This window comes from Astyanax mexicanus, chromosome 4, assembly GCF_023375975.1.
Source record: "Astyanax mexicanus isolate ESR-SI-001 chromosome 4, AstMex3_surface, whole genome shotgun sequence".
Classification (NCBI taxonomy): Eukaryota; Metazoa; Chordata; class Actinopteri; order Characiformes; family Acestrorhamphidae; genus Astyanax; species Astyanax mexicanus.
In genome coordinates this window covers 43,757,486-43,783,765 of record NC_064411.1, presented here as the reverse complement: position 1 = coordinate 43,783,765, position 26,280 = coordinate 43,757,486, and the positions used below count along the sequence as shown (strand labels likewise).

The window sequence follows — 26,280 nt, the reverse complement described above, 5'->3', positions numbered from 1 at the left end:
AAGCTACAGCAATTGTTTTCCACAAATTTGCATAAAATATATAATATGTCTACATACATTGTGTCTTTTGGTAAAAACAAAAAATGTTTTATAATTGTCTTAGCTTGTATTAATGACTATTTACAGTAACATTTTGCACAATGTGACATTGTGTTTAGAGCTGCATAAACATTTTTCTGTATGAGAAGGCTATTTTAATCCCCACACAGATGCCATGTTTTGAGTGTCAGTGTATTTCCAATATGACACATTTAATACATTAGCTGATAACAAATATACCTTTTTATATTAGAGTCCACATATACAAATAAAAGCAAATATTATGCATTTAAAGTCCTTCTACACAAACTGAAGGCATGTGATCGAGAGAAGATGAGGCAGGGAGGTGGGGGTGCAGGGCGGAGCATCCCGTCACTCAGCCCGGTTATCTGATAAGATGATCGGAGACTATCAGTCAAGGCAAATGTCAGGAGAGCGGCGGATCACTGTCCCTTACTGAATATCAATGGGTAGAAAGTAGCAGAAGCCCTTACTGTACATTTCCAATTAGGGCCATTCAGAGAAGTAGGGCAAAAAACGAGGTCAGGTTTCAGAGCTGTCCCAACACTTTTTAAGCGTGTTCTTTCAGTATAAGAGAAAGCTAACGGTGTTGTGTAACTACTGTGTTTGTCTTCTGTCTAAATACTGTATATATGGCAAATTAATATTTTTATTAAAATACAAAATTGAATACAAAAAAAACAAAACAAAACACAAAACACAAATGTGCTTCAAATGTATTTGTATTATTTGTTTTACTTCTGTCAATAAAAAAATCTCTACATTCTTTTCTGTGTAAGTAATTTTTAATAAGCATTTGTTAATGTACATGACATAAATATTGTATCCTTCGATTAAGCTTCCCAGTGCAACATACTACCAACTGAATGGCACGCACTAATAGTGAAAGTTCATTACTCCACACCTACAGAAAGGCAGAGATTCATAAAGGCACAGAAATAATTTAAAGGAACTACATGCAAGATGTTTGACCCTTTTTTACTACAGTAATTCTACTGTAAATTACCGTAGTCTATCACTTCGTCTATACATAGTCTCTATATGGGTCATATGAGTGTTGTATGAGCATTCTATCTGGATAAGGCCTGCAAAGCTGCAAAAAGTGCAAAAACTGTAAATGCACCAAAGATGCTTTTTAAACAGATGCAAATCCGATCACTTAAATGACCTCAGGAGGTGGACTGACATGAATCCTAGGTGATCCAATCACAAGCGATTGGCAAAACCTATAGCTGAGTCCTACCTATACATTACCGCCTTCATGGTTTAAACTGTAAAACGATGCAGAATCGTGGACATATGCAGAGCCAACATGTTGAGTTTCGGTCATAGGTTGCCAGATCTGTCTAGAACCCTCAAGAGGTATTGCCAGTTGAATACAGAACCCTCAGTGGGGGTATTCTGACAGTAGTTCTAGGGTCTAAAGAGACTCTGGATTGAAATCATCTGAAATCATACTGGATTGGGTTAATGGTAAAACCAGTTGCAGTACTTGCACGCTGTTCTGTATTTTACTGCAAATCATACATAATTCATTACAAGATGATTACTTACAAAATAGTTAAAAATGGCATTTTGTGAGTTTCAAATCAAGTAAAACATTTTCAATTGTATATTTTAACTTAAAAAAAACATCAAATAAAAGAATAGATATTATTAAAATCTTGTCTTGTTCTCATGAAGCTAATGTTGTCTCTCCTCTCGTGAGAGGTTTCTTATCACACCCCTAATGTTCACACTACAATAATAATTTGGTCATATGCGTCTCTAACCTCCTCTAAATTAGATTTGAGGAATCAGATAATGGTGGGTACTCAAAATCCTGTTCACACCTGTAGTTTGTACTAGTCATTTCTGATCAGATCACCAACGACGCATGTTAATTTAGCAACCAAACCCCTCCCACTACAACTGAAACTTCTGGGCATGTGATACTTGTCTGTGAGTAAGATAATCATGGATGATGATAATGGCATGTGAAACTGTGAATTTCGAGACACCAACTATTTTAGTCTTAGCTGAAGAGGAAACCTGAAATAAAGCTGCAATAATAATATTTAAAATGAACAAATTCTGGCATTATTGCCATAGAAGAATTCCATTTACTTATCATTATTACTAGTATTTCTATGAGCAGCAAGAAATAAGATGAGCTGTGTATTTATGCCACAAATCACACAAGTTTGCTCAATTTGGCACAACAATTCAGCATGTTAGGATTCTGTAACAGTATTATAACAATTTCATGTTTTTGCAACTCGTCTAAAGCACAGTTCAGAATGATTCTGAAATGAGAGTACACAATTTTATGTAAGAATATTTTACATAATAACATGTAGCCCCTTTTATAATATGTATGTGCTGCATAGAACCAACCAAGTCCATGTGAACCTTCTTGGGCCGCCATTCTCAATGCTGCTCATACTGTATCTACAATATGTCTATTTTCATATTTACATGTACTTTGTCATCTTCAGTCGTCAGTCAGATGTTGGGCAGATGGTGGTCGTATTTGGGTTTGTGCTTGTTCTTCAGCTCAGGTGCTGGGGAGATGTTGCTGCTGGGCAGCTGAGGCAAATACTGCATCTGGGATACAAAGTGAAGTGGCATAAAGCGACACTGTGCAGCACTTTTACCTTAGACTAAGAGTTTCTGTTGATGGTACACTTACTGTAATTTATACTCATGGCTTAAAAAGCTTAGGCCTGTACTGATAATTACATTTTCAACTTATCATTTAATATTTGGATACAATTTCAATCATCTTCATTTAGAGAGCACTGATTTTTGATATATGTTTTATTTATTAAGGATATTTAAACATTTAAATTACAGTAATAAATAAATAAAAAAAAATCTAAAAATGGAAATAATATTGTTTATTGTAATAATGGCCAAAAGTAGGTATTGTGACAGGTCTAGCAGAGCCGTACAAGATTAATTTTCCCCAGAACAAACTTACCCCGGGCATTCGGCGCCTGGTGCCTCTCTCATGACGTCTGCCGGGTCGTTCCACCTCTCTGCCCCACCCTGCTCCACCCTCTTCCTGAAAGTATGTCAACTCCAATAACTCCTCACATGACAGTCTTCCAGCAGGATCCATCACTAGACAGGACTAAACACACACACACACACACACACACACACACACAGTACATGAAAGTTTCCTGCAACCTTGATTTCCTAAGACAGCCTCCTAAATAGACGCTGAGCTCCACAGTTTTTTATTATATATTGTATAATTTTGTTTCCTTTTATTCTTTAAGTAATTGTCTCGACAATCCAGAAAAAAACTTTCTACTAGATTTTTGTAGTATTGCTGTGAGAATTTGGTGACATTTAGTTATAATTTAGCTTAGCATTATAGAACATAGTTCCTCTGCTTCACGGCTTCTCTAGCCCATGCCTTGCATTAGGCATGATGGCATTAGGTTCCTGTATATCTGCTCTGAAGTGTCCTTTTTCTGTTTTCTGTTGAAAATACTTCTTCTCTACAGGGACAAGACAAACTCTGAACTTTGTCAGACATGGAAGCAACCCAAAGTAGATAAATGTATTAATTAAAAATGGTCTCCACAATCATTTAGATATACAATATAGTGCACTGCTATTACATCCACTGAAGCTTACCTTCATTACAGCAATAGCATGAGGAGACGCACCATGGAACCTCTTCTCCAGCGGTTCCTACAGTAGCACACAATTCATTCATTACCCAATACTTTTATTGCTGTTTGGAGTGTGTATGTGTGTATTTGTGCTTGTTGAGGAGTGTGTTACCATGGTATCTGGCTCAGGGATGCTGACTCCGCTGAAGAAGACATTGGAACGGAAGACCTGCTGGTGACGAGGGATCAGGTCACCTAAAAGGTGAAAGGACAAAGACTTTATCAATCCTTAATATGCATTAACAAGCACAGTGAGATCAGGTGAAAGCTTTATCAGTGCTTTATTAATTTAATGACTTAATGACAGGACAGTCAACAAAGTCTGACAAAAATCGCAGTTAGTTCATTTTCCATTACGCTGGACAAACTTGCTTGAAGCCAAACACTGTTCTAGAGGTGCTTTTAAGACAATACAAATTTAAGAACCTGCAGACACCCTGCAAACATCTCACACATTAAAGTAGCAGTAAAATCTGTGTCAATCTAGAAAATCAATCTATTATTATAATGGATAATAATCAGGGATGCATTAAAGTAAAAAAAAATTATCAAACAAAATAAAACATTTGGCCAAAACATAACTGCAGAATCCCAAACATGTTTTTTTGCAGGTTTTCATACATTTTGTCTCTTTTTTGTAAATTAAGTTTTAATTAAAATGTAATTAAAACGTAATAGACTGAATGTATATACCTTTTTAAAAAAGCAATTGCAAAAACTATTGTAGTTTTGCAATTTAAAATTAACATACCATGACCGCATCATTAAAATTGTCCTTGTTTGGTATAAATTATTCTGTCTTTTCACTTAATTGGTTGAACACTGTTAAACCAGTCCTTTTTGCCATTTTAAGCTAAATAATGTCAGTTGCCAAATATTCAGTACATCCTTAATCATGATACACTTGCTCATCTCACTGAAATACAGACATAAATAAACTCTAAATATGATTTGACATTAATTTGGAAATTATTACTATTTCCTGTAAGATAGCCGTTTGTTACCACTTTTCAATAATACAGTAAACATCTTACAAGTGAGTTCTATTATAATATTATATTATTAAAGCGTTTTTAACACAATTTTAATCACATAAGAAAACCTATTCTATACTAACATATAAAATGACTGAATTAACTTTAGAAGGTCTACACAATTTTGTTTACGCTGACAATGCTATTGTTAATCTTGTCGACTGCTACACGTATTGATGTAATGCTGCCTGATGGTAATACACACCGGACATGAAGGTGATACTATTGTGATTCTTGGGGTTGGGTGGTATCTTGGGTGGCACCATAATTTATAGGCTTACTGCTCACCTCTCCTAAATATTGTGTGATGTTCTTTTGTGCTATTGGCGAATTACAGATCGGAGCCTTTTCTGTTTAATGAGACGTATTTTTGCGTTTACATTTGTCTTTTATTGTTTATAGCATTTGTCCATTGAGTGGACAATACAATAAAAATAACTGGCATCTTTCTATATACAAACTATACACACCAGACGCAATGCAATTTCGCTGTACTTTGTACAAGAAAATTACTACTAAGTACTAAATTAAATGCAAAAAGGTTCAGAAATGTGTTCTTTGCTTTTTAAAAAAGAAGCAAAGTTACATCCGGTATTTAACTTTTAAATTTAAATGCTGACTATATTTCCTGCTTGTTTTGTGTTTACCTGATCAATTAGCTGCAGGATTTCACATATTGTTAGGGAATATTTTGTAAATAAAGGATAGGGGCAAAAAAGTTATGTTTAAATTTTATTTGTTCTGAAGTTATAAGTAGTGTTTCAGTGTGGCCTACGTTTTGTTTGAATGAAATGAAAATACAGAACTATGTATATAAACAGGGATAAAGACTGGATGTTGGAAAATGTATCAATAAATGTGAAAGTAAAACAAAATCAAATAAAAAATAATATGTTTAACATAGAAAATATCTGGGGGAAGTTTTGTTCAGCTCAGTCACTGATCTATCAGAACAGATGGAAACTTCAGCTGTACCCAGCGTCCTGCGGATGAGGTAGAGCTGATCCACGTCGGACCTCCCAGGCCATAGGGGGTTTCCATTCAAGAGTTCAGCAAAGACGCAGCCCAGGGCCCATACATCCACTGCGGGGCCGTACTGTGTGTCCCCCACCAGCAGCTCCGGAGCCCGATACCACCGAGTGGCCACATAGTCCGTGTAGTCATCGCCTGGGCCAGCTATCATGTACACACACGGTCATACACATATCATACGGGGAGGATTACAACAGCAAGCCGAATGATGGACTACATGTTAGCCTATGGTAACAATACACTGAAACCCAAGAACAAGGAAGGTAAGCAGAGCTTGGGTGGCACTAACTGGCTGACCGGGTTTGGGAGGCCCTGGACTTCACACAAGGCTGAAAGTGAGCAGCTAAAAAAGAGGGGTGACATAGGCGAGCAGCATTAATTAGTCATTAGAGAAGCAAAGATGCTAAATGCACATAAATGCAGGGAGAGAAAGAGAGACAGAGAGAGAGAGAGAGAGAGAGAGAGAGAGAGAGAGAGAGGGACAGAGAGAGAGAGACAGACAGAGAGAGAGAGACAGAGAGACAGACAGAGAGAGAGAGAGACAGAGAGATAGAGAGAGACAGAGAGAGAGAGAGAGAGAGAGAGAGAGAGAGGGGACAGAGAGCGTGAGAGAGAGAGAGGGACAGAGAGCGTGAGAGAGAGAGAGAGAGAGAGGGACAGAGAGAGAGAGGGACAGAGAGAGAGAGACAGACAGAGAGAGAGAGACAGAGAGAGAGAGCCAGAGAGATAGAGAGAGCCAGAGAGATAGAGAGATAGAGAGACAGAGAGACAGAGAGAGACAGAGAGAAAGAGACAGAGAGAGAGAGGGAGAGCTACCTTTTAATTATGGCACTACTCTCTTCACTTCTCTCTTTATTATTAATATTTTTTAAATATGTTGCCCTTATATGTGTAAAGTGGTCCAATTTAGTTCATAATAGGACATTTGTCTATTGTTATTGCTTGTTTATAACTGAATAAAGTATTGATATTGGCAAAGGCTGTTACTCTCTAAATGCAATGCAATTAAACAGCAGCATCTTTTAAGTGTTAAAACTGTACACATCAGACGCAATGCATTTGTTTCTGTATTGTTCTGTATTTTCTGTAATGTATTATTTAGTTCAGCCCCAATTTCAAAAAAAGTTGGTAAAATGTAAATAAAAAATGGTGCTTATTCATAAAGGGCTTGAACCCATATCTCTGTAAAGCTGCTTTGTAAAAACGTTTTTTTTTTTTGTAAAAATCACTATATACATAAAACTGCATTGAACTGAATGTAATTAAAATTTTACACTGAGTCCCAACCTTTTTGGAATTGGGGTTGTACATAAAAATAGTTGTGTCTTGGGAGGTTTCATTCTAGGTCAGTGTCATCAAATCCAACATTAACACACTGTGCTAAGCTAAAACATCCAATTAATTTAATACAAATTATATACAGCTCTATAAAAAAATAAGAAACCACTTCAGTTTCTGAATCAGTTTCTCTGATTTTGTTGTTTATAGGTATATGTTTGAGTAAAATGAACATGTTGTTTTAATCTATAGAAAACACGTTTATATTCATAAAGCTTTAATAGTTCAGAAATCAATATTTGGTTGAATAACCATGTTTTTTAATCACAGTTGCATGCATGTTCTCCTCCACCAGTCTTACACATTCAGCTTGGTTTTATGGCTTTTGATCATCCATCGTTGATTATATTGAGGTTTTCAATTTGGTAAAATCAAAGAAACTCATAATTTTTAGGTGATCTCTTATTCTGAATTAAGACGGGAAGAAGGAAAGACAGATGGTGACTTACTGAGAATGCGGGCGAAGCCAAAGTCACACAGCTTAATAATGCCAGTTTTGGTCAGGAGGATGTTTTCTGGCTTCACATCCCGATGGATACACTGTGGGATACATTCAAGAAACAGCGTAGTTAGCATTAGCTAGCTGTGTCTTTAATACAATAACACTGACCTTTTTTAAGCAAGTGTAAATAAACTCTGTTTTAACTAAGATTTTAACATGACTTCAAATCAAATTTCACCAGCAGAACACAAGCAGTCCTCTGACAAACAAGGACAAGACGAAAAAGAGTTTTTTTTAACTGGAAACAAGTTAGCAGACTAGCTAACTTTATGTTTAGCTAGAAACATGCTGTCCAAAGCAGCACGCTTAGCATTCATTAAAACTCTTGCCAATACAGTCAAAAAATGGCTTACTAGACATGTAAATAAATAATTATTAGCAATAAATAATTAAAGGAATAAGCAAGTGGAATAAATACGCTAAAAGGTCCGAAATGGTTGCAAATCAATATTGTTTTTTTTTACACAGTTACAGCCTGTCAGACACAACAGGAGAAATCATGTATTTTGTAAAGTAAACTAACTTATTAATTTATGTATTTGTTTATGCCGGCATGAATAAAATAAAGTTAAGGAAATTGTAAAAAAAAAAAAAAAAGTAATTTATTTCACTTTAAGTAAAAAAAAATACTTATTTTACTTAAAGGCTATTTACCAGTTTTAGTACATGAGTAAATGTGAATTAAGCAATTTATGTTAGAAGTGTTTACTTACTTACTGTTGTAATTGTTTATTTATACTATAATCAGTTAAGCACATCCCTTAGACACACCAGTAGTTAATTTATATGACTCTTAAAATTCTTTATTTACTGCTTTTGTAGGTTTGAAATGGAAATTTTATCAGGCTGCAATGGTTTCCGAGGAAGTTCTGCTCCTAAAATCTACATTAATGTTGAATAATTCCATGAAAATATACAAACTTAATTTAAAACAGTTAAAAAAGCAAGCAAGTAGCCTTTTGGAGACACTGGGAACTCCCTCAGCAAGACAAAAAAGTCAAGGAAAGCAAAGAAAGTGAATCTGACCTACTGCGGTCACCTTTAGCTAGATCATAAATGATTACATGTAAGGCAGTTGCAGAAGCTGCCATGCATGTCTAAGCCAAAGCACTAATTCCACAAAATTTTGTAGATGTGCTGGACAGATTTATTACCATCGTTCTGCCAGTTCAACTTAAATATATTAAAAAATATATATTTAAAAAAACAAAAAGCAGATTTTACTACTTGTAACGCTTTGACACAAATTATACCTGACCAGAAAGAGATAGACACACACACACACATTGTCCAGCTGTGATCAGATTTCACTTTTTCCCCTCATTATTCAAGCGAGTGCTCGTCCAGGGCTAGCCAAGGACGTATCAGCATGAACAGGTCACTGAGAGGTTAGCATTTCTGGCATCACTGAAGACATTGCTCAACAACACTGTTAAGCTTGGTCTGAATACACAACGTAGTTCACACAAAACTTTTCCAAACTAGTTCAGTTCCATCACATTACACAGCCAATAATATGCACATATACCCTTCACTTAGTACTGTTTCCAATGGTTTGATGATGAACATAATTTACATGCAAATTCTGTTGTTAGTTTACATTGTAAATTAATATTGAAGTCACCCAAACTTCCTTTCCTGGGGAGGTCCTGATGGGAGCCAGTTTAATCATAACGTTTTTCATGGTCTTTGCGATGGACTCCTCTTGAGGATACTTTTACATTTCTTAAAAAAAAAAATTATTTACTTAGTTGAGGATTTCTTGCCATAATATGGATTAGAACATTACTCAAATAGAGCTATTTACTGTATAACACCAACTCAACCTTTTCACAACTTCACAACTGATGCTCTCAAACACGAGAAATTCCAATAATTAACTTCTGACAAGTGCAGCACAGCTGTTAACTGAAAGTCTTTCCAGGTGACTACCTCATAAATCTAACCAAGATATCATATAAGTGCCTACTTTGAAGAATACAAAATACAAAACAATTTAAGGTTTGTTGATCACAGGCAAGAAATCACATCAGCATTCAATGCAGGAGGCCCCACACGCATATCCCACAGATCAATGCAGCATTTTTTAGTATGGCATTTGGCATTTCAGTATATTTATATGTATAGAAATGTATTGGTTTGCTTAATGTCTACTGCAAGAGGCTAGACTCCCATCGATCTACACAGTAATCTATTATACTGTAGTATATCTGTAGTTTTCTTTGAAGCCTTGCAACAGTGCCCAACAATGCTTTTGTGTTTTTCACTCTTTAAGAAAAAAAATACATTGTAGCTGTAGCTGAATTCATTACAAAGTTCACACTGTTTGTTAAGCCAAAACAGGTTAGGGGCATGCAAGTTCAAAGGGTTGAGACTGACGTTGTTTTTGTGGCAGAAGTTGACGGCTTGGAGAGTCTGCCAAATGATACTCTTCAGCTGGGCCTCAGGAACCCTACAGAACACAGGATACACAAAGAGAGGAGCTGTTGTCAAGACATAAGAACGCTGGAGGGCCAACAGAAAGCTATATGTCTTCGTTTCTATTCCTCGCTTTCCCAAAAGACATGCAGAGCAATTGAAAAAAAGCGCTTAGCCGTAGTAACGCCATCTCCAATAGCAACAGGCGCCTTTGTTTTCAGATGCGGCTAAGGTTACTGCAAAAAGGCTTCTGGCCTTTAGATGGAGATAGTTAGACAGCCTCTGGCGGTTTGTTGCTTACAAATGAAGCACAATCTAGAATCGGCCCAACCCAGTGGGACTTAGCCACACGAGAAACTGCCTTAACTGAAGTTTTTGACTTTTTGGTACAGAACTTACAACCGAAATTCTTTAAAACATTCTTTCAATCGATAGTTTTGTTCCTATGGGCAGTTTTTAGAGAAAAGGTACCCACCCAAATAGACCATCAGCCTTAATTACTTTATATAAGCATTGGTGCTGTGGTTCCATATCACCTATAGCCAGACTACAGAGACAACAGAGACCTACGTATTTGCTTGGCACACCCCATTTTCCCATACCAAGTGTCTCAGACTGCCTTCACTGAGTTTAGAGTGCAGCCTAAAAGACCAGAAGCAAATTTAATTATATTTTCTTTCTTGATGATGATGATGATGATAATGTTTAAAAAAGACATAGTGTGGATAGTTATGCAACTATTTAAATTTCCTTTAAATTATAGTACCAGAGTTCAGTTCTGTTTCTCATGGAGATGAACCAAAGCTACTAGGGTCCAAGTGTAACCTGAAATAATATTTCTAAAAAATGATTTAAATATGTGCCTATATTATCTCAGGGACAACTAACTTTTGGATTTGCACTTAAGATGAAAAGACAGTTTAGAGAAGAATCAATTGGTGGGAATTGGCTTTTTTGTAATTGAACTATGTGGGGATGGGTTGAGCTACACATCATAATGCAATAATCTAGCTTCATTTTTGAGAAACACTGCGGTGTCCATGCTTTTCTACAGGGATTGCTTAGGCCCATCCCACGCTAGATGGCATATACATTTTATAAAGCCTAAATTGTATTTGTGTTTAAAAATGAAATAAAATCAAGCTAATGATACTCAGTCTTTTAACCCTTGTTCTTAAGAAGAAATTTTCTCTTTAAACATTATGTAATTTTTAGAAAAAAATGCAGATTATAACATTAACAAATGTTTTATTATTTGGGATTTGCTCAGTTTACGAGAATGATGAGATCATCATTATAAGAGCAGAGTTGCAATTAAAGCAGCAATTATGTGCTTTAAAAACCCATCATGTACCTGGTCCCCATTTATAGCATATTTTGAACGTTTGCAAGTATCTGATTGGATTGAAACCTGATGTATTTCTGTATTTTGTATTTTGTTTGGTAAACTGGCCCAGAAACGTATCTTGACTAAAGATACTTTATAAAGTACCTGGACACATCCATTGTGTATGGAAGAAACTAATTATTTAGTCTAATTATTTTCTTTTTGTGTAAAGGTAAATGGCAATTTTATTATTATTTATTTTTTTATTTTTTTATTTTTTGAACGGAAGGGAAAGGCTTAATTGTGCCTTGGGATAGAGGGTACGGGAAAGTAAGAAGCTGTGTCTATGTTTTTGTGGATTGGTTTGATGTTTGAACATTGTTAGAAACAGAATATTCTAAAAACACATCATAATCTAACTAATACGTTTTGCTCAGACTTTTTCTCTAACTATTTTAACAACATTCTTAGAAAGAAACTGGTGAACAAGGCCCATTATTTTTGTTTAATGGGCCGTTCAAGCCAATAGCAATTATACAGAAGCAATCCTGATAGGGGCATGCATCAGGAAATGAATCCAACACCATGTGAAGTCAGTGAGTGCTCATTTTCAATTGCTGGGAAGTCTTAGCTCTAAGCATAAGAATGAAATAAAATATTAATTTGCACAATTTAGGATGATTTTGCAAATTTCTACAGTCACAACAACTGGCTCCAATAATGCATTAATGCTGTATTAACATTAGTCACCAGCCTGAATTCTCAGTCAAAATGCTTCATAAGATCTTGGTCAAAATTGAGGCCTTAGGCCTCAAAACACGTAAATGATTAAACATGAGCCTTATCCACTATGAAATAACTGCACTGTTTAAAATTTGTTTCTGGGAAATCATCTGCATGTAAGAACATTTTCTCTAGGTCTTAGCCATGAATATGTCAAATAATTGCTTCATCTAAACAACCAAGAAATAACCAAAAGAGAATAAATGAGAATAAAATAAAATTTATGTTTAAAAATTTGTAAATGTGTGAACGTTCTACACAAACACAATTTCTTCGTAAAGCAGCATTATACCAGATATTATGAAAGGTATTTCTGGCTTGTCGGATTCCCTACAGTTTTGGAAGTGGAATTTGTGCTTTAAGACACTTCTAAAGGACATGCTTTACACATGCATTTCTGGACAAGCTGAGATATACTAAATGAAGCATGTAGAGTAATTTTACAAAATATGAGCTTTATGCAATTCTGGCGAGTTTTGTTATTATAGCCAGTGTAGCATTAACATGATTCTAAAGCTAATATTTTAAAGCTCACCTTCCGTCGTTTTTTCTTTCATTTTAAAATGTCTAGTTGTGGTCTCTAGTATGAATGAATGACATGTGAGCCGTTTTTGTAAAAAAAAAAGTGCTCAGGTGTCTCTGTATAGCTCTTTTTTAATGGACTGTTTTAGGGGTGTGTCCAAAATGACCGGATTCCAGCTTTGCTCATGAATATTCATACATGCAAACAGCATGCAAATATCTCTCCTCTGATTGGCTAGGAGCACTGCGACGCCCCTCCACCGCTCTGCCGCTCACTGCCTCCCACCTCCTAACTGATGAGCGGTGATGTTGCGTCGCTTCAGCTCCGCCTCTGGGAGTTTCTCGAGCCAAGGTGGGCTGGTCTGTGAGTTTCTGCCTATGTAGGCAGAAAGATAATTCAAAATTCACCCGTTTTTCGGGGGAGGGGGGATTTCTTTGCTTAGCTCCTGCAGACAATGGGGGCTGCAAAACAGTTTAATGTGCAGGTGTACACATTCAACTCGGAGAGACCTACTGTATTCCACAAAAAACAAGAAAAATCGGATTTTCGCGGAAGGTGAGCTTTAAGCTACAATGCTACATATTGCTGCTTTAATGTTAGAGTAAATCTACTGGTGTACCTTTTGTATCTGGTCCACAGTGTACCTCTGTATATTGTAGGCAGGTAATAATGGAAACACTGAATTCAGATAAGGAAACATAAGCATGACAAATAAACTATAAAAAAGACCAACCCCTTTGGATGCTTGTCCAGTTCATTGAGGACAGTTTGTTCACAGAACTCAAACACTAGGTGCAGTCTTCTCTTCCTCCTGAACACCTCCAGAAGATTGACCAGGTTAACATGCTTCAGCTGCTGCAGGGGGACCAGAAAGAGAGGAAATCTCTGTGTTATAGGAAAGATTGATCATGATAAAAAAGATTAATAAAGAGAGAAAGAGTGCTTTATCCTTACCTTCAGCATTCTGATTTCTCTCAGTGCTATCTTCTTGATGACTGGGTCATCTTCAGACTCCACAAACTTTTTTATGGCCACTATCTGGCCTGTATCTCTGTTGCGACACTTAAATACCACACCATAGGAGCCTTCTCCAATCTTAGCCAGCTTCTCATACTTCTCCATTGTAGATTAAGAAGACTTGAAAACATGAACGCTAAAAGAAAAATAAAACAGATGATGTACTGGTAAGAACCTGGCAAAAAGTAAGATGATGTATTGCTGATACTAACAATGTAATATGCATTCATGTATTCATATTCACACACCTACACAATACATACTTTCAACATTATCACAATATGCACATATACCAGTATTTCTTTTCCAATGTGAAATACATTTTTTGCTGACAGATACAAAAGAAAAATTCTCACTGTTCTTATTTTCTATTACATTTATACCAGAGACCAATAACATCTGTCTAAAATTATTTATTTTACTCTAATAATCAATACAATAAGAGCATGTTGGATCACTGACTTTGGGTGATATCTTCCTATAAATCCTGTATTTGTAAACACAGCACAATATGTACAGCAAAAAATATAAACAGCAAAGTCAATTTTTCAATATTGTGAACACACTTCGTAGGTGTAAAAATACAGAATTAACCATTTATTAGCCCCATTTTAATCCTTCTATCTACGTAAAAAGACCACTCCGGACCAGACATCATTTAGGTGCTGAACCATTCTTACCTCAGCATGGATACTGACTTGACTCGCAGATGCTGTACTAACAAATGTGGAAAATAAAGTAGCTGTATTTAGTATAGTACCAAATGAAGTGCCTATTTTTATATTATAGACATCACAACCCCTGTTTTAATTCACAAACACTTTTTTAAACGAATTAGTCAATTATTTTCTGTACAATAGGACATAAGCCATTTTATATTTTCAATTTGTATATTTTTTGAATGTGCAGAAATTCAAATAATGCATTTTTTTTTTCTTGAGATAAATAAATCTAAATTAAAGGAAAGCTAGCTACCAAAAAATACTTTGAGATAGAGATATCAGTTCAAAAACTCTCTACAGAACTTCAGTGAGACTTATTGGACATCCAGCATCTATCGCTATATTATGTGTGATTCTGAATACTATTTGGAATCACTTGGTCTACAATAAAGCTGGAACATAATAAATTTAAAACCCAAATGAAAAAAAATATATACATACATCAACACCTATTTATGATGGTAGACCTATATATTTTTGCAGATCCTACTCTAATTTTTGACAGCAGATTTCTCAATTTTGCCCACATTATAATATAAATGTAAACAAGTAAACTTAAAAATCTTAGCAAATCATAGGAAACCAAACTTTTTATAATAATAAGTTAGCCTGCATTTTAGGAGTTTGGTTTCCTGTAGAAAAATTGCAGTTACATTTAAGGAACCATATTTTGAGTGTAATGAATAAAAATCGTATGATTTCTGTATGAATAATTATAGAAACATTTGAAATTCTAATTAACTAAGCAAACTTAATCATGTTTCCCCTATATATATATTATATAATCTGTAACATCTAAATGTTAGATATCGAACTGTCTTTAGAGGTTTCTAAAACTACATAAATATAAACCAAGCATGTAAAACTAAACATAAACACATGAAGAACTGTTTACTTTTGCCTACAAACAGCTAAATAGCATTTCACAAAGCTAAATTCAAGAAGAACAGAAAATAATGTGCTTTCTCGTTGTATAATTAGGTACCTACCTGAAAAAGAAATCCTTGAGCTGTAGCTAATTAGTAAAAAGTCCTAAAAACACAGTGAAAAGTCACATGACAAAACCTCATTTCTACATTCTCACAGTTTGCTAAGTTTCTGTCCCACTCTGCTGCTTTTCCCCTGAATCCCATATCAGACCTGTCCTGTCTTTGTGTTCAGTCTAATGTTTTCCCCTGAGCCACTGCTCCATGGATCCCACCACACCTGTTCTAATGCTGCTTACCTGCCACAACCTGCTCTACTGACCCAGCTAACCACCCAAACCTCTGCTCTGGAGCTGCTCTGTTCTCTCTCGACCACCCTGATTAACTTCACTAACACTGCTGGAGCTGAGCTGCTGCTCTCCACACTTTATAGCTAACTAGTTACACGGCTGGGTTTGTTGTAGCGATGCTCGACCACTGAACGAATCATTTCAGCACTTTTTTCCCAACGAATCAAACGAACCGATTCACATGTTCAAATGAACCAAATTCTAGTTTATAGCTCCCAAATGATAATGTTAAAATGATAGAACCTCTTAAAGTTGCTATTAAGGTAAAAAATACGATTTTAAAGATTTCAAATAATTAATATAACAGTCCCTTACTTTAAACTAAAGAATCCATTAATTAAATTATGGGAATAATTAAGCCATTAAATTAAGTGAATCATTACAAAATGTTGAGAAAAATATATATATATATTTAAGGAATAATTTACTAAATTGAGGGATGTTTGTTTGATATGTTAGGGGCTCCACAGAATTCCTTTAATTGTGTGAATAGAATAACAGAATGAACTTATTTTAATCACATTAATATAACATATAATCTTCTATAATAATAAATTACTTCTAAAACAATTTACTATAATTTACACAGATAAATGAATCAGGTAAATATTTAAATCAACTTTAAATACAAAATATAACAGCAACTTAATGAATACAATAAAAATATTTTTAAACAAACAAACAAGTGAATGAATTAATAAATTAATAAATGAATGAACGAAAATACTGTCCTGGTACAAACAGCTCAGTGAGTCAAATGAATGTACAAAACGAAAGGCCAAAAATATCTCACTTCAGCATTTAAAGCTAAAAAGCTTTATTGTATCGCACGTTCAATTCTTTAAAACGGACAGTTCAAAAGAATCGGTTCATGTAGTTCATCACTGCGCATATACCCTAGCAACGCGTCCAGCAACGCATACTGTCAACATCCGGGGCACTGAACCAAAAAAGCCTTATATTCTTAGTTTCCATTTATTTACTCTTTGTGTGTTAATTTAATGTTTTAACTACTATTATTTAGTTAAATAATAAATGTTGTACAAAAAAAAAAACGTTTCACAGAACAGGAGGGAATAATTAAAAATAGCGTTGACCTAGTCGCCCCCTACTGGATATGTTGAAAATGACAGACAAAACAACATATACAGTTCTGAAAAAAATAAAAGACCACTTAAATATGATGAGTTTCTTTAATTTTTCCAAATTAAAACTCTGGAATATAACTAAATTTTTGCACCAGGAGTGGCATAAAATTATCCAAAAGCAGTGTGTAAAACTGGTGGAGCAAAACACGCCAAGATGCATGAAAACTGTGATTAAAAACCAGGGTCATTCCACCAAATATTAATTTTTGTACTTTATGAATATGAACTTGTTATGAATATGTTCTTGTTATTTCAGCCATTTCTCATTATTTGCAAATAAATGCTCTAAATTACTATGTTTTATTTTTATTAATTTGGGAGAATTTTTGTCCTTAGTTTATAGAATAAAACAACAATGTTTATTTTACTCAAACATATACCTATAAATAGCGAAATCAGAAACTTTAGAAAGATTTAGAAACTTAAGTGTAAAACCTTACTTATTAAAATGTATTTAAAAAAAGCCAATACATTACACTTTTTGATGCAAATTAATTGTTTGATCAAGTTCACTCTCGCAGTTCAAATATGAATTAAAATCTAATTCTAACTGAACTGAACACTCCACAAATGTCTTCCAACATTAAACAAAGCGCTCATAAAATTTACTCTCTTTTTTATTTTGATTGGCTGCTCTTTGCTACCTCGGATCCTATTGGTGTATATAGCTGTCAATCATTGTCAAGTACGTTGACCGGCCACCAATCAAACGAAGAGAAGTGAGAAAACAGGCGGAGCGTCATGTTGAAAGCCAGGTGCAGCGGCTGTGGGGTGTTTTGCTGGAGCAGGTAGTTGCTCATTTCGTGAGAGTTTAGTTCATGACTCAGTTGAACTGAGTATGCGTTTGTTTGCTGTTGTTCTTTGTACTAGACTAGTTGTCAAGTTAGCGCAGTTTATCTGAAGGGTTTATATTTGATCCACCGTAGCTAAACAGTTTCTCTTTTCTCATAACGAGATTGAGAGCAGCTGCTCTCTGCCACGGAATGCACTCTTTCTCCTAGGTAAGATAAGCTGTAATATCTATCTGCTACTTTTATTGAATAAATTAATTTACAGTTTGTAAAGTCTGCTTTCTTCTGTCGGTCTCTCAGTGAGCCTCATCATTTTTCGCACCTGAAAATCCGGTGTACTGTCGAGTTGTGCTACCTTATCAACCCGTGCTACGCTAGTGTATATTTAACTGTAATAATATAAAGGACGCATGTTCCCGTGAAGTAGCTATGTTTAGATAGCAAAAATCACTTTCATGGTAAAGTTATGGCAATGAGCGGTCATTACGAACTGCTTTTTTTTTTTTTTCAATGATAAATATTGTATTTATTATTCATTTTCATTTACACTTTTGTGCAGTGACCGTGGGTTAAGAAAGGGAAAAAAACACCATAACTAAAATTTTAGGTCGGCGCACACGCAATCCTTTTAGGAAGCATATATCGATGGGTAGCATAATTCAACAGAACACCCTGTCCAAACAAGGCAGGTGTGTAAAGGCGCCATCTGCTAGTGGGGACGAAACAGCCAATAAAAGCTAAATAAGTGTTACATTTAATGCAGTTTTAGTGGTTCCTCGTTACAGGACTTTGGCCCCATTTGAAATCCATTTTTAAAGTAACTATTTTTATTGATTTTATTTGTTTAGAGCAGTGATTCGAGTCAATTTTTCAGAGTTCAACAAACTTAAAAAAAATCAGAACTTTTCATGTAGGTAATTTTAAATCACTGTTTTTTAAGACTCCTTTGCGTTTTTTGTGTTTGTCTCTAGCATTCTCCTTGGCTCAAATTACTTTACATATATGGCACTTCTAGAAAGTGACTACAACCTTTTTGTAATTTAAACGGTTAAAAAAATTAAAATATTTCTAAACCTTATTTTTGTAATGAATTGTTAGAACCAGTTTCGTCATGTTTCAAAGGTCTTTGCAACAGGGATATATTTTCATTTATTTTTTATTTTATTTTATTTTTTTTCTTAGTTGAGTAGTTCTTGCCATAATATGGATTAGAACATTTCAAATAGGGCTGTTAACTAACTTTACAACTGATGACTGATGCTCTCAAACGCATTAAGAGGACAAGAAATTAAAGTAATTAACTCTTGACAAGTTCAGCACAGCTCTAACTGAAAGCCATTTCAGTTGACTCTACATCATAAAGCTGACTGAGAAAATCCAGTGAAGATGTGCAAAGCCGTCTCAATCTTAGCAACAGGTGATATTTTGAAGAATCTAAAGTACAGAACCTATTCTGGTTTGTTTAAAGGTGTAATTTGAAATGGAAACAATCCAGAGATTGTTATATCAATGCAAGGTGGAAAATACATGAGAAACTGAGTGGGGACAGAACCAACAGTATTTTCTCACAGTCATCAGACTGCTAAACTAAATTGGGACTTAACAGAAGTGATTATTTTTGGCCCCAGTGAAGAAAACAGAAGGCCAGAGCTTATGTCATTGTAAATGGTACAGCAAAACACAAGTGAACTTTTGTGTCCTAACAGATTCAGAGCTCAGTCACCATTCTAGCTTCTGAAAAACATAGCAAGATTCAGAGACTTAATAGAAAAACTCATTCACGCCTTTATTTCCAGGAGATTAAGGGTGCTTTCACACCTGCCTCGTTTGGTCCGGACTTTCGGACTTTTCAGTTTTGGTCCGAACCAAAGTAGCAGGTGTGAAAAGGGCCGCGAACCACGGTCCGGACCAAAGGGCCAGATTTTGGTCCGACCAAGAGAGGTGGTCTCGGTCCGGATCTTCTGAACAATGGTCCGGTTCGCCTGCAGTGTGAAAGCGCTTTTCTGGATGGTTCGAACTTTCAGACCAATTACAGAAAGCTGAGCGGGCGTTCCTCAACAGCAGCAGAAGAAGAAAAATAACCAACTACAACTGACTGCAGCCTGCGGGAAGGCGGAGTTGGAGGTCCAGCGCGTCCAGTCCCACCCACTTTGTCTACGCCACGCCTTGTCAGTCTCGCAAGCTTGTAGTGTATACACAGTATTTAAGCCGGTACATTATTCTTAAAGTCCGCTAACTGCCCTGTACATTGTTTACTTCCGTTCAGAGGCGGAGCTAAGACATGATGCTGACAAAGTGGGCGGAGCTGGACGCACTGGATGTCCAACTCCGCCTTCCTACAGGCTGCCATCTATGATGGACTGCTAAGTCTGTCTGATGATTGGCTTAATAAAAAGTGATTGACAACGAAAGTGTAGTATCTGATTGGCTGCAGTCGAAAATGATTGACACATGCTCCGCCCTTTAGCCACGCCCACTGGGGCTCCAGTCTGCAGCATTACCCTTCTCCAGGCTGCAGTACCCTCTCAAAATAACCGGAAAAGCAGGAAAAATGAGCCGTGGATACAGCTGCTTCAGGACAAGCACGTTCGTTTGGTGAATTTGAACTAACATAGGGTACTGTGCCTGAAGTTGCTGCTGCTGGTATTAAAACCACAATAGCAGCAGCACTACTATGGAGACGAAATTAATCTGTTCATTAATTTTATCCTTATCTTGGAAAGGCTTCCTGACGAATGAACCACCCGCTGAATTGTCAACACGCCAAGGTCAGACGCATGTCCTTCTAAAACCAAACAGCGTCAGGGTAAGGAAAACGCATCGACACGTAATTGATAATTAAAGGATGTAGGAGTATCACACAAAGCTCTTTGGTGCGCTCCTTAAACTGCAGTGTGAAACAAAAATAAGCGAACCAAATATATACAATGTAGCAAACACATGAACCTTGGTTCGGACCACGGTCCAGACTTTCAGGTGTGAAAGCACCCTAAAATACTGTAACCCAAAACATCTATTGGGGAACTATGTTGCTGCCAGAGTGTTGCTAACAAGGACAAAGAGGCAGGAACATATTAGTCCAGTGCTCAGATCATTACAATGGCTCCTGATCAGGTGGAGAATAGAATTTAAAATACTCCATCTCGTATATAAAGCACTAAACGGGTTCAGACCAACTTGCATCTCTGATATACTGGAGCAGGGCTGGACTGGGACAAAAAATCGGCCCTGGCATTTTTGGTTTAGACCGGCCCCTCATAATTTGCGGAGCACAACCAACTTGTAATTTATGTATGTGGGGTTACAAAGAAGCATAATGTATCATTAGCATATTCAATTCAATATAGAGTTCTATTTCTTTTCTATTTTTTCAGGTTAAAGGTGCTTTCTACTTTAAACAGTTATAATTTGTATCAGGCTACAAAAAGGGCTTTCTGTATAGCCTCACCATTATCAACTTTATAATAAAAATTGAGCTTCATTATAATCATGTTTTGTTTTTTGGGATGGAATGTTGTAACAGGGCTAGCTCTTTTATTAAATGCTTGAAACCAGGGTTCTCTCCTACTCTCACCATGAGAGGATCTTTTGATCTAAGTAGAACAAACAAACAATGAGCATGATTGTGGCGCTTTATTAAAAACAAAAACAACAGCATTACTTTTTACAAATATTTTTTCCTTATTACTGGATGCATTTTAGTGTTCTTTTAAGAAATATCAGCTTTAAATTGATAAAATTAAATTATATTAGTAGGGTCAATCACTTATTAGAGAGAGGGCGAGAGAGAAAGAGAGCGAGCGAGAAAAAGAGAGAGACGGTCAGAGAGAGCGAGCGAGAGAGAGAAAAAAGAAAGAGAGCGAGAAAAAGAGAAAGAGAGCGAGCGAGAAAAAGAGAGAGACAGTCAGACAGAGAGATCGATAGACAGAGAAAAAAGGGAAAGAGCGAGAAAAAAAGAGGGAGAGAGAGTCTGAGAGAGAGAGAGAGAGCGCGCGCGCGATTAGGCGAGCGAAAGAGAGACCCCTCTAACTTGTGGGCCGGTCTCTTAGAAAAAAAGGACGAAAAAAAATCCGCATCGGCCCCTCAGGACTGTCGGCCCGTACGCCAGATTACAAGTCCAGCCCTTTACTGGAGAAATATTGTCCTCTCTTTATAATATTTATGCATTTCCATTGAATTCAATTTGCAGGGTCTCTCCCTTTCTTGCCTATTGATTTGTGCCCCTCAGTCAGATAATCATAAATTAATTTTAAGAGTAAGAATAGGTGCTCAAAGAACTACCTGAAGATACTGTGTATAAAAAGTCTCTTTTAAATAAACTATCTGTGCCATTTCCAAGTCCTCAGCATCTCATTTTAAATGTCAGGGCCCTCAGAATTCTACTAATGAAGTGTAGAGCTACTTTGAGCTTGCTAATGGTGAAAAATACCACATACATTTTCATGGGCAACTCTATGCCCCTATCGCTATAGCATTGTAAGCCTGTGGGAAGTATTGGCTAAAAGTGCTGTATTTTGGAATGCTAGGGGTGAACAGAGGAGGCCTATTCGACAAAAGTTTCAGACCAGATTTCTCTTTTAAGGGTTTGAGAGACTTTGTTATTTTTTTCTTTCTCTCAGCCAATGTAGACAGAGTTGGGAGTGAAAGTGTATGAGAAACTGTGGGACTTGCAGCAGATGTTCTCAGACAATTAAATCTTGAGTGTAAATATTGTAAATACTATACTATTCTTTTTGTCTGTAATTTTTTTCTTTTGTCTTTCTCTATTCACCTAAACTTGAGACCTTGACTCACAACCCTCACACTACTTTTAGGTTTCTCAACCTTATTTAAACCTGAAATCCCTTTAGGATAGTTTAAGCATAACAGCGATCAATCACGCTTATTATATTTATTACAGAACAATGGTTTGTTTGCTCTGTTGGTAAGATTTTGTGTTTTTTTCTATTGTTTGGTGCTAAAATGGTCATGCCATGTGATCAGGTATATAATGAAGTAAAGGAAGTAGCCTGAAACGGCCTCTGTCGCCACAACCCACACACAAAAACTTTCACACATACGCGTGCATGTTTTACATGTGTGTGTCTATCTATTCCTGCCATATGTGGGTGTTTGTGTGCACATGTATATGCACTTAGAGCTTCCTCTACTGATTGCAAGGTTGGTGAGCTCTACTGAGGTTCATCTCTCCTTCATTTGTGATGGCTGGTGTTGGAGAAGCTATCTACACAGCACTGGAAATCTCCATCGCTGTAGCATGTTGCCTGGGCAATGTGCTGGTCATCTGGGCAGTGCAGACATCAGGGGGCATCAAAAAGCCTACCTTCTGCTTCATTATGTCCCTTGCAGTGGCTGATTTCATGGTTGGGGCGGTGGCCATCCCCCTGGCAGTGCTGGTAGACGGACGATTCGAGACGTCTTTCCACGGCTGCCTCTTCATCAGCTGTGTGGTCATTGTGCTGACCCAGGCCTCTGTATACTCCCTACTGGCCATTGCTGTGGACAGATATCTGCGCGTCTACATCCCTCTTAGGTAAGAACTTGTGTTAATACCGGAGGTGGAAAGTAATTAATTACATTTACTCAAGTTACTATAATTGAGTAGTAATTTGTACATTTTAAAGTAGTTTTAAAATAGGTAATTTTACTTTTACATTTTGACACAAGTAATCTACTTTGCTACATTGGAAAACTCCCCATTACTGAGTAAAAAATAAAATGCTGGGAAAAAAACAATTGTCTGAATTAAAAAAAAATAATAGTTGGTGCACGGATGCTCACGCGTGGAATAACGAGGCAATAACGTCCTCATGCAATACAAAATGTGCCCCGCCGGACAGAGCTGTCAGCTTTTAAAACTTCCACATCAAACCTAAGAAAGTATGTGGTGGTAAGTATTTTTAACATAAACAATCTGCTTGAATGTTAAAAAACATTTAAATAGCAGTTACAGCATAGCAATTGCAAGTTAAAATATAACAATGACCTGTACAACTTTAAAAATACGGTTTATTGTCACCTATATGACCATAACTTTTTAACAGTAAAGAAAAAAAATGGATCATAGAAACCTATGCAACTTGTTCTTGAAAATGTTTTATGGGGTGGTCTGAACAAATACTGCCTGAAATATCCAAATTATTATGTGAAATAATAGTTCATTAAAAACAATTTAATTTATTATTTTTTGTATTTTTGTATATCAAATAATTAAAAGTAACTATGTAACTTTTACTTAAAGTACATTTTAAATTGGGTACTTTTTTACTTTTACTCGAGTAGATTTTTAGATGGGTACTTTTACTTTTACTTGAGTAGAATTTTAGCAAAGTAAAAGTACTTTTACTTAATTACAATTTTTCTGTACTTTTTCCACTGGTTAATACAGAGTGTTTTCTGCAGCCAGGGACCCCTTCCTGTGGAAAATAATTTCATGGACCACCACAATTAATTATTTAGTTCATTTATTAATTTACAATAAAATCTAAAGAAAGAGTGAGCAGATATAGTTTTCTAACGCTGTGGTACCACAGGGTCCACATCACACAGTGTGAAACTTACTTACCTACATGACTGAAAACCAATCTGATATGAAACTACTCTGTAACTAACTGCTCATTTTATTTGATCTGTGTTTCAGGTACAAAGGAAAAGTCAAGCTGATGCACTCAGGTGCAATAGTTGCAGTATGTTGGGTCACTGCTGCAGTGTTGGGTTTGGTACCCATGTTTGGATGGAACAACCAAAGCTCTTTACCACTTTCCAACTCCACCACAATTGTATGCCAGTTCCTGACTGTCATCCCAATGTCCTTCTTGGTCAACTTTAGCTTCCTCAGCTGTCTTCTTCCTCCCTTGATCATCATGATCGTTCTGTACTGCTGCATCTTCTGCGTGATATCTCAGCACCTGAGAAGAGACATTGCGAAAGCCACCAAGTCCAGTGCTTATTATGTGAAAGAGAGGAAGCTGGCCAGTTCACTGGCTCTGGTTTTGGCTCTGTTTGCGGCCTGCTGGCTGCCGATACACATCATGAACGCTGTTGAGTTTTACACCCAGGGTAGCTATGTTCCTCACATGGCTTTTTATGTTGGCATTCTCCTCTCACATGCCAACTCAGCGGTCAATCCTGTGGTGTATGCTTTTAAGATCCCAAAAATAAAGCAAGCATACCAAAGAGCTTATAGGAAGGTTCTCCCATGCAAAACAGAAGAGCAAAAAGATCAGAGCAGCCAGATGACAGAAACTAATAAGGCAACCAGCACTGCTAAGTCTAGTTCTGTTCTGACATAAGCTGCAGGGCACTGAGTTACAATGCGAGCTTTGCTTAGAGTTGCTCATTTTGATAAAATTGTGGGTGCGATCACCACTGTCTACGCGAACCAAGATATTGGTAAAGCTTTATTTTACTATGCGTTAGGCTCTTGGCATTAACCAGATGCAGTACAAGCTTAAAAATACTTCTTTTGGAATTTCCATCAAATCCTTGCGATTTACTTGATATGGGTGTACTACATATTTAGAAAAAAAAAGATTCCTTATGCACTCTTTAGTAATGCTGACGTTTCTTTGCAGAACAACATTAAGCCAAATAACCATGTGAATCCTACTAAAAAGTTTAAGGTGAAAGGCCAATCCAACATTAAAGGAGTTCAAAAACACAGAGGTAATCAAGCACTGGTAGAGGCATTCATAATTAGTCACAGCTGCAGAGAATTAGTAATCAGGTGAGGATGAGCAGGGGGGCTTTCCATGATTGGACGAATAATGGCATGTGACTGTGGTCTGAGAGGGAGTAGTATTCTGGGAATTGTAGTCCAGAGTGTCAGTAGAGGGAATAGGTCCAGTAACTATCTGATAGACTGATGTTTTCAAACATTAATACATAAATACCTACAATAATGTCCCAATAAAAACAACAACAAATAATAATAATAAGAAGAATAAGAATAAGAATAAGAATAGTAATAAATAATATCCATTTTGTTTGTTTTTTAAATAGCATAATATAGTACATTCGGATTCATCAATTAATTTCCAGAATCAAGTGATCAAGTGAATCAATTTACAGAATGATATTCAAATAATTAATACTCTTTCCCCCCTTTTTTTCTTGCTAATTTCTTTAGTCAAAGTGTTTGTAGAATTGATCTAAACAAATGATCTACTGTACTTTTTTTATATACGTGAAACATGCTAGATTTCTCTCTTTTGTTCTTTGTTTGCTGGCACATGAATAAAATAAAGGAAATGTTTAATCCAACAATTTATTTGATTTGGTTATTTTACTGTCAATGAGTGAGATGTTAAAATAATTATGGAATAAACTGCAGAGTTTTTTCATGTGTGACAGTTGTAATGTATATAAGTACGGACAGCACGACAGGGGTTGAAAAGTCACTACGTCTCTTACGCCCTCTGGTGTACAGTACAACTTTTAACTCCACCTATTTCCATTCAACTGAATGAGAGATGAAGGAATCTTTAATCTAAAATTACACATCCAGGGTTTTGGGTTACACATCCAAGTTGGGTTCTGTACATTCTCCAAGACCTCCTGTGTTTTTTTTTACAGTTAATACGCTTTATAGGAATTATTCAGTGAAGGAGTGTGGCGATGTGGTGATTGACAGCTGAGGGCA

At 36.3% G+C, this 26,280-nt stretch overlaps 2 protein-coding genes across 9 annotated transcripts; one reads left to right on the top strand and one right to left on the bottom strand.

The window, feature by feature from the left end:
* Positions 1–766: 766 nt before the first annotated feature.
* LOC103024925 (cyclin-dependent kinase-like 1) lies at positions 767–15,846 on the bottom strand. 6 transcript variants are annotated; one of them, XM_022679070.2, is made up of 12 exons: positions 15,650–15,845; positions 15,414–15,456; positions 14,383–14,419; positions 13,640–13,838; positions 13,419–13,540; positions 10,014–10,086; positions 7,582–7,672; positions 5,738–5,938; positions 3,841–3,923; positions 3,691–3,747; positions 3,023–3,175; positions 767–2,646 (listed from the first exon to the last, which is right to left on the bottom strand). In XM_022679070.2, exons 4-12 carry the CDS (start codon positions 13,805–13,807, stop codon positions 2,545–2,547), a joined length of 1,050 nt encoding a protein of 349 aa, XP_022534791.1. In that variant the 5' UTR covers positions 13,808–13,838; positions 14,383–14,419; positions 15,414–15,456; positions 15,650–15,845; the 3' UTR covers positions 767–2,544. The 6 variants fall into 6 exon arrangements, with proteins under 6 accessions (XP_022534791.1, XP_022534789.1, XP_022534790.1 ...); XM_022679068.2 differs by having other exon boundaries at positions 15,414–15,845; XM_022679069.2 differs by lacking the exon at positions 14,383–14,419.
* A 1,748-nt stretch (positions 15,847–17,594) lies between these two features.
* On the top strand, positions 17,595–25,862 carry LOC111194551 (adenosine receptor A1-like). 3 transcript variants are annotated; one of them, XM_049479023.1, is made up of 4 exons: positions 17,595–17,849; positions 20,363–20,445; positions 22,989–23,172; positions 24,280–25,862. In XM_049479023.1, exons 3-4 carry the CDS (start codon positions 23,000–23,002, stop codon positions 24,929–24,931), a joined length of 825 nt encoding a protein of 274 aa, XP_049334980.1. In that variant the 5' UTR covers positions 17,595–17,849; positions 20,363–20,445; positions 22,989–22,999; the 3' UTR covers positions 24,932–25,862. The 3 variants fall into 3 exon arrangements, with proteins under 3 accessions (XP_049334980.1, XP_049334979.1, XP_022534794.2); XM_049479022.1 differs by lacking the exon at positions 17,595–17,849 and having other exon boundaries at positions 20,129–20,445; XM_022679073.2 differs by lacking the exons at positions 17,595–17,849; positions 20,363–20,445 and having other exon boundaries at positions 20,454–23,172.
* The last annotated feature ends 418 nt before the right edge of the window (positions 25,863–26,280 follow it).

What these genes read in the sequence shown, in the direction of transcription:
- LOC103024925 (XM_022679068.2), bottom strand. Translation starts at nt 13,807, where the DNA reads ATGGAGAAGTATGAGAAGCTGGCTAAGATTGGAGAAGGCTCCTATGGT. An exon ending in ACTTCTGCCACAAAAACAAC is followed by an intron (nt 7,673 to 10,013) that starts GTCAGTCTCAAC and finishes TGTATCCCACAG; the next exon opens with TGTATCCATCGGGATGTGAA. An exon ending in CCTCATCCGCAGGACGCTGG is followed by an intron (nt 3,924 to 5,737) that starts GTACAGCTGAAG and finishes TTCACCTTTTAG; the next exon opens with GTGACCTGATCCCTCGTCAC.
- LOC111194551 (XM_022679073.2), top strand. Translation starts at nt 22,841, where the DNA reads ATGGCTGGTGTTGGAGAAGCTATCTACACAGCACTGGAAATCTCCATC. An exon ending in CGCGTCTACATCCCTCTTAG is followed by an intron (nt 23,173 to 24,279) that starts GTAAGAACTTGT and finishes TCTGTGTTTCAG; the next exon opens with GTACAAAGGAAAAGTCAAGC.